General features: G+C 45.1%; 2 protein-coding genes, 2 non-coding genes and 1 pseudogene across 4 annotated transcripts in view; 1 reads left to right on the forward strand and 4 right to left on the reverse strand.

Moving 5' to 3' along the window:
- Positions 1–15,622, forward strand: part of LOC129405543 (uncharacterized) — a 468,293-nt pseudogene that overhangs the window by 318,969 nt on the left and 133,702 nt on the right.
- Positions 4,084–7,309, reverse strand: RPS13 (ribosomal protein S13). Its single transcript, XM_055141287.1, has 6 exons — positions 7,203–7,309; positions 7,039–7,087; positions 6,854–6,932; positions 5,412–5,581; positions 4,548–4,648; positions 4,084–4,158 (listed from the first exon to the last, which is right to left on the reverse strand). The coding sequence occupies exons 1-6, from the start codon at positions 7,223–7,225 to the stop codon at positions 4,125–4,127; spliced, it is 456 nt and encodes a 151-aa protein (XP_054997262.1). The 5' UTR covers positions 7,226–7,309; the 3' UTR covers positions 4,084–4,124.
- LOC129406158 (small nucleolar RNA SNORD14) lies at positions 4,264–4,354 on the reverse strand. The gene has a single exon (XR_008630821.1). It is a non-coding gene; the product is annotated as a small nucleolar RNA SNORD14 (small nucleolar RNA).
- Positions 5,714–5,804, reverse strand: LOC129406159 (small nucleolar RNA SNORD14). The gene has a single exon (XR_008630822.1). It is a non-coding gene; the product is annotated as a small nucleolar RNA SNORD14 (small nucleolar RNA).
- PIK3C2A (phosphatidylinositol-4-phosphate 3-kinase catalytic subunit type 2 alpha) overlaps positions 10,755–15,622 on the reverse strand; it is a 113,186-nt gene continuing 108,318 nt past the window's right edge. The window contains exon 33 of the mRNA XM_055141271.1: positions 10,755–14,025. Coding sequence (XP_054997246.1) covers positions 13,843–14,025 — 183 coding nt within the window. The 3' untranslated portion in view covers positions 10,755–13,842. The remainder of the gene's footprint in view (positions 14,026–15,622) is intronic.

The raw sequence follows: 15,622 nt of genomic DNA on the forward strand, positions 1-15,622 counted from the left end.
TCATACTGGTGGGGATCCCAGGGTGCTGGGATTGAACATGGTTGGCCGCTGATGAAGTGAACATCCTACCTGCTATACTATCGCTCCGGCCCCAGCACAGGCTTTTTATTTTAAATGACAGGCCTGAGCACAGGCTTCAGATTCCTGGTGTCCCACAGGCACTAAGTGTGATCCTGGCAGCTCTGCTGTTTTGGGGTTTTTGGTGGATGACCCCCAGCTACCCTGGGGTGGCTTCTCCCAACAACGCTCAACTCTGCGTGAGACAGCCAATGCACACCTGCGAGGTGGTACTCAGGCTCCCTAGGACCAGCCAAGCAGTGCAGGAGCTTCCGGTGACACACCAGTGCCACTAGGGGGCCACGTGGTACCAGGAATGGAATGTGGGGTCCCACATGTCCCTGGCCCTAGCTCTGCTGCTATGTGGAGTGTGGCAATTTTCGGGTTGCTGCACTGCGTGGCTCACACGCAAGCAGGTGCGTGTAAGTTGCAATCCCCAGTGTGCAGTGACTGCAGCTGAAGAGTAAATGCCGTGACCGGGAGGGGCCACTTCTGGCAAGACTGTGAGCACTGCAGTGACCCCCCACAAAGACCACAGCTGAAACTTTTTTTTGTGGGGGGAGACTGGAAGAGAAGCACACCCGGCGGGACGCAGGGTTTATACCTGCTCTGCAGTCAGGGATCACTCCTGGCCTCAGGGGACCATCCAGGATGCCGGGGATGGAACCCAGGCTGGCCACGTGTAAGGCAAGCCCCGTACCCACCGAACTATCGCTAGGGCCTGGACACAGCTTTAACTCTGGTGCCTCTTACGACGAGTGCAAGCTGTGGCAAACATGGGCACAAGCACCCTGCGTGCAGACACAGCTTCCTGCACAACGATCCTCATGCACAATCTCATGACCTCAACGATCACAATTGCAAAATGTGTACAACCCTCCCTCCGCCAGTACAACTGTGATGGGAGAGAGGAAACAAACAAAAGCCTTTACCATCTTTGACCGATGATGATTCAAAGCCATGATGTTTCTTCATTCTCTACAGAGGAAATTGCAGAGAAGGAACTGCTGTTTCTTCCCAACTCCACTTTCGGACTCGCCAGTGAAGCCAGGCAGGCTTCCTTTGGAGGGGAGAGGAAGGCATCTCATGTAGAAATAGGAAATGTAATACTGGAGGCAAATAGAACCCTGGCATCGATGGCAAAAGATCTCAGAATCAGGGTCAGAGAGACAGAACAGAGGTAAAGGCACTGCCCATGCACTGCCAGGTCCCATCCTTGACACCACACAGTCCCCCCAGTCCACCAAGGACCACCAGAACCACAATCAGCCTCTGAGCACAAGGGGGCAATGGACTCCCCAAAACCAAAATTTAAAAATCATGGGGGTCGGTCTTGCCAAGTGGCACTCCAGAGATCCAGGGGTACCCCCAGCAATTGCTGGCTAACTGGGCCAGCCATTCAACCCAAGGGCCGAGAATGGGGTGCTGCTCCGGCTCTGTGGTGCTAGGGACACCAGTTGTGTCGGGGACCTCCAGGGAGGCAGTTGGCAATGTGGGAGACGGACACACAGCCCATGTGATGCTGCGAGTGGAACCGTGGTCGGGTGCAGGCCCAGCGTGTAAGTGGTATCCTATCTCCTGGCCCCGGAGATACAGGTCTCAGGAGTAACCTGGGCCTGGGGCAGTGGCTCAGTCATTCGGCTTCTGCACCACAGGCTTGAGGCTGTGAACTCAGCCCCGAACATTGCCCAGTGCTGTTGTTCTGGGTGGCACGGCTCCACTGCCAACTCGAAAAGTGTGTATACTGCCACAAACATGCAAGTCCTAATGCCCAGTGTGTGACCCTGACATCACTGTCACAAAGAGAAAATAATGTCTGAACTGGAGGTGGATGAAGGAGCCAGGAGGTCACCAGGGTAATGGAAGCTATTCTGATAGAACTTAACTGAGAAACTCGGATTCAAAGTCCGAGGATAAACTAAGCAGATGGAAAACCAAGATAGTTAACTAACATTTCAATATATGTATGTTTACAAAGTATAGCAGTAAAATCAACATAATACATATAAAAGTCTCGAGTGCCAACACAATGATCTGACTATAAATTAGGTAATTATGAAAGTTCCAGGGGAAGAGATAAGAGCTAAAAACCAAGAAATCAGTGTAAGAATATTGTCATTCTATTTCTAGTGTACAGCAGAAGTGAAAATGGAAACACATTTTGGGAATACCCAAAAGGTGAAAACCAATTTCCTTCCAACTGATGAGTGCATAAACCAATTATGGGATATACATTGAGTGGAATTTTACTCATCACAAAAATAAGGTCCCAAGAGAGGTTACGTGAAAGCCCCTCCACGGCCCCACCCCCAGCGTTCTGCTAAATTCCAGCCGGGCATACAAAGTCACGAATCTTAATACTACTAAGAAATAATCAGGAAGAGGAACAAAGAGCCGGCTGGGAATTGCCAGTAAAGGAGTGTGAAGAATAAGACCATTTAACATTTCAGGTATGTCTTAGAACTAGTTTGGGGTGTTTTTTGATATTGATCATGCAAAACGAACTTTTCACTTTAAAGTCACTAATTTTGCTATGTGATTTTAAACTGCAGTTTCAAAACTGGAATGATATTTACAAACCAGGTCAATCCCCAGCATCCCATGATTCCCTGAGCACGGCCAGGAGTGATTTCTGAGTGCAGAGGCAGGAGTAACCCCTAAGCATTGCAGGGTGTGACCCAAAAGGCCATTAAAAACAAAAAGTGGTTGCCTTTGCCTGGGATAATAGTTGGTAGAATGCTTGTAGTCACCCAGGTTGGATCCCTGGCATTACATTTGGTCCCCTGAGCACTAGTTCTCGGTAAACCCCTCACCCCACCCAGAAAGAAGTGGGACTTGTTTCCATGGGTAAACTGAGCTGTGTTGGCCACACCTGACCGTGTTTGGAGACTCAGGAGCCGAGCCAGGCCTCCTGCATGCAAAGCGAACAGGCGGTGAGGAAAACCTTCCCATGCCAGGTATGGCACACAGGCAGCCCTGATAAGCTGCACAGCAAGATTCCAACTGGAACAGGTCAGGCACTTAGCTGACTCGGGTTCCACCCCTAGCACCCAGTGTGGTCCCCTGAGCACACCAAGTGGGACCCCCAAACAAAAAATAAACCTAAGCCCTAGGCTGACCCTGGGTCCCCTGCTGCCAAGCACATGAACTGAGAAGCCTCGAGAGCAGCTAGTATGAATACTAATGTGGAGGAAGAGGTCCAATACCTGACACTGCAACAAACTAAGGCCGAGGTGGCACTCAGAGACATGTCCCTGGAGGTTCCAGCATCGCCCAGCACCAGGCACTGCAGTGCTGGGCCGAGCACTGATCACTGTGAAGGGCCACACAGCCAGTGGGAATCACTTGGAGATGCCCTCCAAGCACTGTGGGGGCCTACTTCAAAGATGGTACCATCTCTCTGGTAGTGGGCATTAAGTGTGGTCACACCGTAGGCCTGCAATATATAAACACCACAGAGGGTATGGTTCAATACCCAGCACCACCCTGTTCTGAGTACCCCTGGGAGTGGCCCCACGATCCTGGGCACTGCTGCCTGCCTCCCCGCCCCTGCGGAGAATTAATGTCTGGAGGGGGCAGATCACAGCATGAAGAGAAGAAAATTACAACTCAATAAATTTCTAACTTAACGACTAATAGTATGAACAGGAAAATCTGGACTGTATCTATTAGGAAGACTGTGACAGCCCAAGCCACACAATGAGGGGCATATGCACTATGCCAGACACTGCACGACAGAGGACGAAAAACCAGTGAGAAATGGAGCAGGATGGGAATAGCTAAACACAAGATCAGTAATCAAATGGAAAATTACCTGTTTCTATGAAGATCCTAAAATAAGCGCTGGCCAGCCCAGACCTGAGGCCCACCCTTCTGAGCTATCAACCCACTCCCTCACATGTATTGCTAGGTATGGCTGGAAACAACAACAAAAAACCCAAACAATACATATTAAACAAAATAAAAAACAATACATATTAAATACATAGGCTTTACAGGGCGGAGGAAAAAAACCAAGAGAACAAGTTTCTAGTTAAACAAAGATTTTATTGCTTTAATACACAAATTTATGCGACCAAGGCAGAGGCTGTTGATGATTCACTGAAAAGGAAAATAGGGAGATAGGAAAAACTGGATTAGCACGAGTTGCACATACCAACAGTTATTTCCAAACAGCCATTAACAATCCCCTGTACTTCACTGTGCTCACTCAGACATCCAAGGAAGACCTGACCGACATAAGGTAAAACCTTTCTGGTGGAAACTGCGAATGTTTGGAAATCAATCATCACAGTGAGCGATCAATGTAAAACTAGGACTGACAAACACCTGGGACCAAAGGTACGAGCCGAACCTTTAGTAAGGACTCACTCTACTTTCAAAACAGGGTCCTATAAAACAGCCTACTGCCAGTCTTTTTCAGAGCCCAACCATACCTGTTCCTATCACTATGTTATTGTTTCCATTGATTAATAATAAAATATACATACTATTTCCAATTGGGGGGGAGGACTCGTTTGGTCTTGTAGTATCGGGCCAAACGGTGAATACGACTCTCAATGAGAATCAGACGGAATTTAGCATCCTTATCCTAGAAACAAGAGAAGACAATTAGAGAAAACCATTCAAAACAATTCAAGTGAATGATTAAGATGCCCTGCATTTTTTAGGTTTTTAGTTTTCCGGCCAGAGAAGGTATGCTCAGTTGACCAGGTGGGATCAGGCCTAGGTTGGCTAGATGCGCTACACATCTCTCCAGCTCCACATTCAGGGAACCAGAAATCAGATTAAGTTGAAGGAATTTAAGCCTACCATAATTCGAACCATTTGCTAAACTACACAGCAAGAGTTGGAAGAAAAAGCGTATGGTGCTTGCCTTGGATATGGGGACTCCAGTTCAATCCCCAGCACTCCTGGGCACTGATGGGAGTGGCACGCCTCCCTAAATACCCTGAACTGCACATAAACTCAACATTTCTAACCAAGGAGTATTATACACAGCAGCAAAAATCTGTCTCCCCAACAACTAATTCCTGCCCTAAGACTTACCAAACCATGGGTTGCAATCACTTTTTACACATTTGTTTTAAAGGGGTCGAACAAGGGCAAGTGGCCAGGCTCAATCCAGGGACCCCCTAAGCACCACTGGGAGTAGCCCCAGAGCCCCATTGGTTAAAAAAAGAAAAAAATAATAAATGCTTCAAAACAGTTATCAATGAGTGATCCAAACAGCTCTTATAGGAGTCACAGGTGGGAAAGGTTTCTCAGTAGCCCTGCCACAAAACCATATTAGTATTAAAGTCAGATTCTACCTTACTGACCTAGAAGATAGTCCAATGATGCGTTTCTCTTACCTTCCTGTTCCTCTCAAGATGTTTCCGGACAGCAACAGCTTTCTTAATTAGGTGGTAGAGATCCTCAGGAAGATCAGGGGCAAGTCCTTTAGACTTCAGGATTCTGAGGATCTTATTGCCCGTCACAAAGCGCACTTGGGCGACACCATGGGAGTCTCTCAGGATGACACCTGCAAAGGCCACGGTGTGTTAAGAGCTCCACACCGTGGAGTCACTTTCCAAGTGCTCCACCTTTTAAAAAATATGTATAACCCCAAGCTCTTTTCCACATCACAGAAACCAAAGGAGCTGGCAGGGAAGGCTCACTCAGACATCCAAGGAAGGTTTGCCCATCACCAAGGAAAACCCTTCTGGTGGAAACTGCGAATGGAGGATACCATATCATCACAGTGAGCCTGCCCCAGAGACCAGACCCCAGGCGTGCCTATTTGCCAGTTACCACCTAATTTTTACCCAGAACGTGTGCAGGCAGTCCCAACAACAGCTCTGCCTAACCCCCCCACCCCACCCACAATATTACAGCAACCAGCAAACTTCCCCTTGTGCCCAACCCCTTCCAGATCGATAAAAGCTCGGGGAAGGGAGGACGGAGCCACACAACAGGGAAACTGGCCCTGCACCAAGGGAGCAGATCCATCGGCTTCCATCCGCCCAGGGGACCACATGGAACTACATGTAACGCAGAGGGATGGGGGCGAGCCGCTACCCCCAACTCCCATCCTGGCGCCTCCACTTCCTCATCAGGTTATCCCATGAATAACCTCACAGGGGTTATTTATTTCTTTCCGGGCGGAGGTTTTATTTGAAGTCTTTGCACCTCTCAGTAGGGCCATGCCCAGGGGCTGGAGCAATAGCACAGCGGGTAGGGTGTTTGCCTTGCACGCGGCTGACCCGGGTTCAATTCCCAGCATCCCATATGGTCCCCTGAGCACCGCCAGGAGTAATTCCTGAGTGCAGAGCCAGGAGTAACCCCTGAGCATTGCCGGGTGTGACCCCTCCCCCCAAAAAAGGGCGATGCCCAGCCCTGAACCCTCGGCATGGGCGACGCCATGCGGTCCCTGCGAGGGAGTGCGACTCTCACCCACTTCCAACCATTGCGAACAACTGCTCCAAGAATCCCACTAGACCGGAACCCAGGGCTCGGGTGGATCCAAACCGTTTCCCCGGCTCCGGGCCGGCACCTAATCAGTTTGAGTTAACTTTTGGCTATTTTGGAGGTCGCCCCTTGCGATGCTCAGGGGTTACTCCTGGCAGTGCTCGGGGTACCCTATGGGATGATGAGGATCGAACCTGGGTCGGCCGCATGCCGGGCAAACCCCCTCCCCGCTGGACCATCGCTGCCCCCCCCCCCCCAATTAGCTCTTTTACAAGCCCTGGCGGGGCGAGTAGGGAGTGTGCCCGGCACGCGGCCGACCCGGGTTCGGGCCCCCCGGGCGACTCACCGATCTGGGACGGCGTCAGGCCCTTCTTGGCCAGCTTGTAGATCTGCTCCTTCACGTCGTCGGACGTGAGCTTCAGCCACTGCGGGTGCAAAAGGCGGCGGCCGTGAGCGGGCGGGCCCGGCCCCGGCCCCGGCCCCGGCCCCGGCGCCCCCCGGCCCCGGCCCCGGCCCGCGCGCGCTACTCACCGTCGGGACGCTGCGGCGATAGGGCAGCGCCGACTGGGACAGGCCCTTCCTGGAGGGGGGCGGAGAGGGAGAGAAGGGGAAGCTCGGGGTAAGCGGGGCGCGCCACAACGCGGGCTCCCCCCCACCCCGGGGCTCGCCGCCCGCGCCCCGCCGCGCCGACTCACCCGGGAGCGTGCATGCGACCCATGATGGCGGCGGAAAAGACAGGAGCGTGCGGCCGCCGCAGGAAGCCACCGGACGGGCCGGAAGTGACGTCGCTCCAGGGAGGCCGCGCGCCTGCGCCGCCGCCGCCGCGGGACTCCTCGAGACTTCGTTCGCCCCGAGCTCTCGTGACGTCACTTCCTGAGCCCAAGTAACCGGCCTTCGGATTGGACTGCGGGGCCTGCGCGGATAGCGGAGCCGCTTCTGGGGGCGGCCGACACTTAACTTGCACTTTTTTTTTTTTTTGGCAATGTAGAAGGCCCAGGTCCTCCACTCGCAAGGCATGCGCACTACCACACAAGTCTTTTTTTTTTTTTTTGGCTTGTTAGATGACACCCGACTTTGCACAGGGATTGCTCTTGTCTCATGCACTCAGGTATTACTCCTGGCGGTGCTCGGGAGACCATACGGGATGGCTGGGAATCAAACCCAGGCCTGCCGTGTGCAAGGCAAACGCCCCACCTGCTGTGCTATCACTCCAGCCCTCACCCGACTCTTTTATTTATTTACTTACGTGTTTTTAAACATAAAACATTTTATTTGGAGGTTTTTGAAGGGGAGAAGGGAGAGAGAAGTGGGAGAGAATGGAGAGCAAGGCGCTCCAAGAGAGGATCGTGGACTTCTCCAAAGGCGGAGAGAGCCCCTACACCCACCCCCGCATCGGATATGGAAGCATGAAAGTACACATCTCAGGAGGGGAGATGCGGGGAACGCGTGTGCTGTGGGCACAAGCAGCACAAGGGCGGGCAGCTAATGAGCCTACATTTATTTCTTTATCTATCTATCTGTCTATCTATCTATCTATCTATCTATCTATCTATCTATCTATCTATCTGTTTTGCTTTTTGGGTCACACCCAGCGATGCTCAGGGTTCACTCCTGGCTCTGCACTCAGGAATTACCCCTAGAATTACCATCCGTGTGCAAGGCAAATGCCCTACCCGCTGTGCTATCACTCCGCCCCCATTTATTTATTTTTATTAAAGCACCAGGAGATGCACAGTTAGGAAGTTGTTCATGATTACACTTCCATCAGTTTTCCAACACCAGCGTACATTTCTCACCACCAGTCCCCAGATGCCCTCCTGCTATCCCAGCTCCCAGCCCTGCAGTCTGCCTTTATGGCAGGATCAGATTCGGGCTCTCTCGGTCCCCCTCTGTCCCTCTCTTCCTCCATCTCTCTCTCCCTCCCTCATTCTCTCTCTCTCCCTCCCTCTTTCTCCTCCCCCCCCTCTCTCTCTCTCACACACACACACACACACACACACACACACGTCTTTTGGGCATTATGGTTTGCAATACTGGTACTGAAAGAGGTTATGTTTATCCCTTTTCCTACTTTTCAACATTCAGTTCTTGTCCAGACAGATTATTTCCACCTGTCATTGTCATAGGAACATGAATATGATCCTCGGCCACAAAGGACTTGAAATTTGGTCTGCCTGCAGGGGTGATGGAGCGCTCTCTGCAAGCGCCGGGGACATCATCAAATACCTTGCAATTCTGGACTGGAGTGGGCAGGGAAGCCCATATAGAATGGCTGGGTTGTTGTTTATCTCCCTGCCCGCTGCCCAGCAAGTCTCAACCTTCTTCTGAAACTCCCTTCTGATTTTGTTTCCTTCCTGTGACCTCCCGTCCTACCATCTCATACTATGATTCCCATTTATGCAGTTTTCATCAGTGACCTCTTGCACCGGTGGCTATATGGGTTACATCCTTTAAAAAGTAGTGAGACGGAAAGATGTAACAAATTAAAAACTGTGAAGAAAGAGGGACTAGATAGAATATATCTATCTAAGACGGTAAGATACTTGCTTTGCATGTGGCCGACTCCAGTTTGATCCCCAGAGCCATGCCAGAGATCACTTAGAGCCCAGAATAGCCACTGAGCGTCACTAGGCTCCCCCACAAAACCCTTGTTACTGATCCATGAAGATTCATAAATGAAGAGTCGAAAAGAACACTTGCCTTACAGGTGGCTGACCTGGAGTTAATCCCTGGAATCCCACATAGTCCCCTGCGCCCTTCTAGGAGTGAGCCCTGAGCAGAGCCAAAAGCATTGCTGGGGGTGGCCTCCAAATTAAAAAAATTAATCTTGGGAGCTTCGTGGGAAACTGGGGATACTAGTGCACAGAAATATACACTGGTGAAGGGATGAGTGCTGGAACATTGTGTGAGTGAAACTCAATCATGAACAACTTCGTAACTGTGTATCTCACGGTGATTTGATAAAAGAAAAAAAATCTTAAAATGAAGGGTCAGGGGTGTGGCTCAGTGGTGCTGTGCTTGCTTTGCTGGTGTGAGGGAGCTGTGAGTCCAATCACTGCCATCTGATTATATGTATTTATTTGGGGCTGCGGAGATGGCTCAGAGGGTAGGAGGGCATGTGTTTAGCAGTGCTGAAACCTAACAGAACGTGCCCCCCCCCGCAAAAAAAAAAAAAAGAGAAAATCTTTCAAGTAATTTTTTTTTCTTTTTGGGTCACACCCGGTGATGCACAGGGATTACTCCTGGCTCTGCCCTCAGGAATTACCCCTGGCGGTGCTCAGGGGACCATATGGGATGCTGGGAATCGAACCTGGGTCGGCCGAGTGCAAGGCAAATGCCCTCCCCGCTGTGCTATCACTCCAGCCCCTCAAGTAAATGTTTTGTATTATTTCATCTCATAGAAACTGAGTTATGATACCGGCTTGATTACGTTCTTGGTCTTTCATGGTCTCTGGTCCCTATTACTTGTTATCAATAAGGTCATAACTGAACTCATTGTAGAATGGAAATATGGTATTAGAAGAATCTACATTTCTCTGATATGTACTCTGCCTACAACATGATTATTATATGTAATTTAATATTTACCAAATTATTAGTACCAACATTATTAATTTTACTTAATAATTACAAAATATTACTAACACAACTACCAAAATATTAAATATTTAATGACCAAAGTATTAAATATAACTACCAAAATAAAAGTTAACTACCAAAAATATTATATATAATTTAATATTTAAGTAGCTACCAAAGGCTAGGGGCTACTCTCATAAAAGCATTTCACTTCTATGAAATGGTGATGGAATTAAAGTGGCAAACAAACCTTCAAAGAACTATACTTAGAAGTCAGATAATCTGCTTGAGTATTTTTAGGAACAATTGACAGACCAGAAAATTTAGGGATCGAACTTGATCCCTAAAATCTGGGATCAAATGATTTTGGGGGGGAGGGTGGGGCACACCCAGTGGTGCTCAGAGCTTACTCATGGCTCTGTCCTCAGCTGAAGGTAACTCCTGACGGCTTGGGGAACAATATGGAGACAGCTGGGGATCAAACCTGGGTAGGCCATATGCAAGGAAAGCACCCTCCCCACCATATCTCAAGTTTGGATATTTGAAATTTGGGTCATTTGAATCCATTGAACTCCTGGTAAGATGCGAAGAAAAGCAATAGTTAACTCATGTCAAAGTTTGGAACCAAAAATGTTAAAATACTGACAACGAAAGAAATTACAGCAGAGTTCATTTATTCCAGAAATATTTTAATACAATTGTAGTATAGTTACGAAGTCACATTCAAACCACTGAAATATATTCAAGGTATTAATAAAAATAATTCTACATCTTTTTTCACTACCTTAAGACAAAGTATTTGGTTCTTAGAGATGAGACTAACTGCCATATTCATTCATATTTGCACAGATATTAAAAAAATCTAAGTGACTACGGATTAAGGTAGTGCGGCTTTAGTCCCTTTTGATCTTAAGTATTAGCTATCAAAATTTAGTGTTTTCACTTTTTAATGCCACAATACTTGAATTTTAGAACAGTCAGCCAATTTAAGGCAAGATTTTGTACTAGTTTGAGAAGCTAAAATAATACTTCATCAAAATCATATATATGCCTTAACATTTAGACACCTATAGATTCATATAAAGGCAGTAATAAAAATTGTCAGTGTAAGTTCTATGTTGGTTTCCTTGGTAGAGAAAACAATAGCTTTTGTATTAAATCTTTATTTTCAAATCCTAAAATACTGGCAAGAGGAAAGAATTCTGCTACATGTTGCATAATTATTTTTATTCAATAAAGGTATAAAACACTGTGATTAAACAAAAAATTTGTTTGGGCCATTTTAAAATTGTTTCAGATTTACTTTAATGCAAAATTTTTAATGTTTTTTAAAAACGGCTGACTTAAAAATCTATTGATAGTAGTAGTGCAAAGAGGCTCCTGTGTCCCTTTTTTGGTTTTTGGTAAGGGCTGAAGATTAGTATTTCAAAGAAATAACTTATTATTATTAAAATATATGTAAAATATGTGCATATTTTTTAATAACCAAAGAAGGCACAAAATGAGTTAAATTAAGAAAAAAACATATCACTTGTTATGAACTCTGGTTAACTGTACAGTATTAATCATAATATACACTTAAGAATTTTGATTTCTTTTCACTGAAAGTGACATTTTCTAATTATCATTTGTACTACAAGACATGCCTGTAACAGACTGCAAATAGGCAGTATACCTTTTACCAAGAACTGTCTTGCTTTCCTATTTTATACCTATTTTTTTTTTACAGTGGCTAAGTGACAACTTATGGAATGAAATTATGTTTGAAATCTTTACGTGAAAAAAACAACTAGCATTCTTTACATTTGCAAAGCTACTTACACGCTTCAAGGAAATGTTAACTGTAAAAAGCAAATAAACGGTGGTACTTTGATTTGTATTTTAATTAACTTATTAAATAGACAACACATTTAACATTAAAAATAAAAGACATTCATATATCATACTCACAGGGTCTTCTACAAATGGACCATTAGTGTTAGGCACCAAAAATTTCAAGTTTTTTTTTTTTATTTTTTTCTTTTAACCTGTCTCATAGATACCTCCTCGACTCTTATTTCTGCTCTGTGGGTTATCACTATTTAAATATTTGCACAGTTCATCAAAGTTCTGTTTGGGCAACTGAACTGGAGATTGTCCTTTCTCCCCGGATACTCATCTTCGCCTATTTTGTCAGTTATCTCACAGCAACTAGAGCGCCACGATCTTTATTACCGTTTAAAGACGGTCTGACTTTGGGGAGCGAGGAGCTAGCTCACAGGGCCGTGTGCATGCTGGGCATGCTGGAGGCACGAGCTTGATCCCCGGCACTGCATCCCGAGCATGGTGGGAGCAACCCCTGAGCACCGTGTCAGAAGTAGCCCCTGAGCACCACTGGGTGTGGCCAAAAAAAAACCAAAACCAAACAAACAAAAAAGAATGTGTGGCTTTCTCGTCTAACCACAAGAATTAATATTATATCTACATGTTTATCCAATCGGAACACAAAACTGCATAAAGTAACAAAAAAATGAATCTCATTAATGGTTAGCATAATTTCAATAATGTCCCTAATGATTCTGAATCCCATTATATTAAGAAATTCATATAAATGCACAATATTTAACAAATGCAAGTAAGAGAGCTTACGAGACAACTTTACCATAAAAGTCTACATTAAAACTCATTCTGGACCCTAGAATTTTTATTCTAGGTCTCTTGCGAAGCTGCCTTACTCATAGTGTTTTTCTTGCAAATAGGAATGGGCACATGGTTCAACAATTTTCACATACTGAGTGAGAGAGGAATACAGATATATGGAGGGGAAACCACCAAACTCACACTCCTGGAAAAAAAATGTAGGATTATAATGGAATGGTGAAATTTAGTGTACAGCCACATCAGTGGATCTCATTCAATTACTGGGTAACAAAAAATATACATAAATAGATGATTGTTTAAATAATGAAATCATACATCAGAAATAGAGAAACTGATCTTTCTGAGAGAAAAGCGTTAGTAAATATTTATATAGTTTCTTGTCTTTATAAGTTGACAGTAAGTAAAAACTACTTTCTAATGATCAAGTCAAGGAAAAAAATCAGACTGAAGTGCCAAGGAACGATAAGAAGTTAAGGCACCAATATTTACAACTTCAGTGATTGGCACTTCTTCTGAAAAGGCTTTAAAGACAAGAATAAAAAGCAATATTATTTTTCCTTAACTTCTATTAACTACTTAGTAGTTTTTAGCAGTCCGTCTATTATTTGTGCTTTTGCTTTCCAGCCCTGTGAATAGCAGCTGTATTTTATGGTAACAACCTGCACCTTCTTTCCTTTGGTGTTCGCAAACATATACAGTGGTGAAGGTTGTGAAAGGTGAACAACAGGGAAATAAACATGCTTTGTCTTGATGGAACAATGCGAAATAGATGACAGTAATATCAGACCAAACTAAAGCTATTTTTCTTATTCAAGAAGTGATTAAATTCTTTACCAACTCAAGGTCTTTTCAGGACTTACTTATTATATATTAAGTTTAGGATTTACAGCATTCTATATATTGATTTTAAAACAAAACAGCAATGGTTTTAAAACAAAACAAGTCAATCAATCAAAATTATGTGACTGTTGGTCCAACAGATGTGCTGAAATGCAGCAAGTACATTTACTTTAAGATTTCTGTCCAAGTATAAAAATACTATACAAAGTTCACAAGTATCCATATGTGCACATGGTTATAACTGTTCTTGCTTCCAAAGCCGAGAAATTCACTAGCTTATAAATATGTTGCTGCTGCCAGCTGATACCACTTAACCGTTTCTTTGCTCAAGTTGAAGTCTTTCAGAGGCAGGGTTATTCCACCCAAGAAGAAATTCTCTCGCAGAGATTCTGCACTGAGTACACTTAGTTGAAGTTCTCTCTGTCTTAGAGTTTCTTTACTGTATCCACTATACACAAGCTGGAGTAAAGGAAAGGAAAAAGTTGTAAATTATTTGATTTGTTATATTGGTAAAACAGTCCAAAGGTTACTCTAATTAAAGACACCAATTATGATATGTCTAGGGAATTTGTCTCACGTTTCATTATTTTAGTGATATTGACATTAATCCTGTTAATTTGATATAGGAATGCACAGAACAGAAAATGATGGGCTAAAAAGTAAAAACATTTTGCAGTGAGATGGAGGCATAGGGAATTGATACAGTGTTACATGGCAGTAAGTCTACCCTAAAAGGACCTAGTGGCTGGGGAACAGAACATGGGGAAAAGTAAGTTAGACAGTACAATCATCTAACTAAAAATAAGAGGAAAGTTTCCTTTGGTTAGCTGCATTTTGTTGGATTTTATATACCAGGAGGTGGTAATTTCTGATTACCCATGATTAAATGCAAACACAAACTACCAGGGCTATGTACAACATCTGGAGTGTTAAAAAACCAGATATGGGGCTGGAGCAATAGTACAGCGGGTAGGGCGTTTGCCTTGCATGCGGCCGACCCGGGTTCGATTCCCAGCATCCCATATGGCCCTCTGAGCACCGCCAGGAGTAATTCCTGAGTGCAGAGCCAGGAGTAACCCCTGTGCATTGCCAGGTGTGACCTAAAAAGCAAAAAAAAAAAAAAAAAAAAAAACAGATATTCTCTTTCAGATACTCCACATCCAAAACTTGTTTTGGGGACACACCCGGTGGTGCTCATAGGTCATTCCCAGTGGCACTAGGAGGACAATGCAGTGTCAGGGATCAAACTGGGTAGCCTGGATGTAAAATATGCCCTCATCCCTTTGAGTTATGTCTTCAAGACCACACACATCTTTTTCTTTTCTTTTTTTTTTTTTTTAAAAAAAAAAGCCATATTTGGCCATGGAGAGGGCTCTAAGGGCTGGAGCACATGTGCTATGTGCAAGAACCCCATATTCTACTGCCGATACCACATGCTGCCTCATGCATGAAATTGGAAGTAGCTCCTCAGCACTTATTTTTTAAATTATTTATTATTAATTTTTTTATAATGTAGGAACACTGCTATTTATTCAGCCATTGATTAAGCTGATTGGATTGGGCCTGAACTCCACATTACATTTTTTAAATTTTTTTAAAATTTTATAAGTTAGTTCACAATGTTTGTTTATATTCAATATTGAAACACCAATCCCACCACCATTACACCTTCCCACCACCAAATTCGGGATGTTTCCATCCCAAGCCCCAATTCCTGTCCTAAAACGTAACCGAAATAATATATTTAGTAGTGTCTGTTATGAAGAACTGCTGAACATGCTTACAAAAAAGTGTTCATATGGAAACAGTGTGAAGATTGTTCTATTTTGGCAGCAGCCATTAAGACATTCTATAGGATATCGCTAACATGTTGTTCAAGTTTGGGTGGTGTGACCTTTATGTATATATGCATATACATATACATATTTCCCTCTATGATCTGTTCCTACTATCTGAGCCCCATCAAATATGGTGTGGTAGTCATGGGGAATGGGTGGGAAGTGTTCCATGATGTGCCACGCGGCCCAGGAGTATGTTTACTCATATGAGGCTTGGC

Source organism: Sorex araneus, chromosome 6 (assembly GCF_027595985.1).
Source record: "Sorex araneus isolate mSorAra2 chromosome 6, mSorAra2.pri, whole genome shotgun sequence".
NCBI classification, from domain to species: domain Eukaryota; kingdom Metazoa; phylum Chordata; class Mammalia; order Eulipotyphla; family Soricidae; genus Sorex; species Sorex araneus.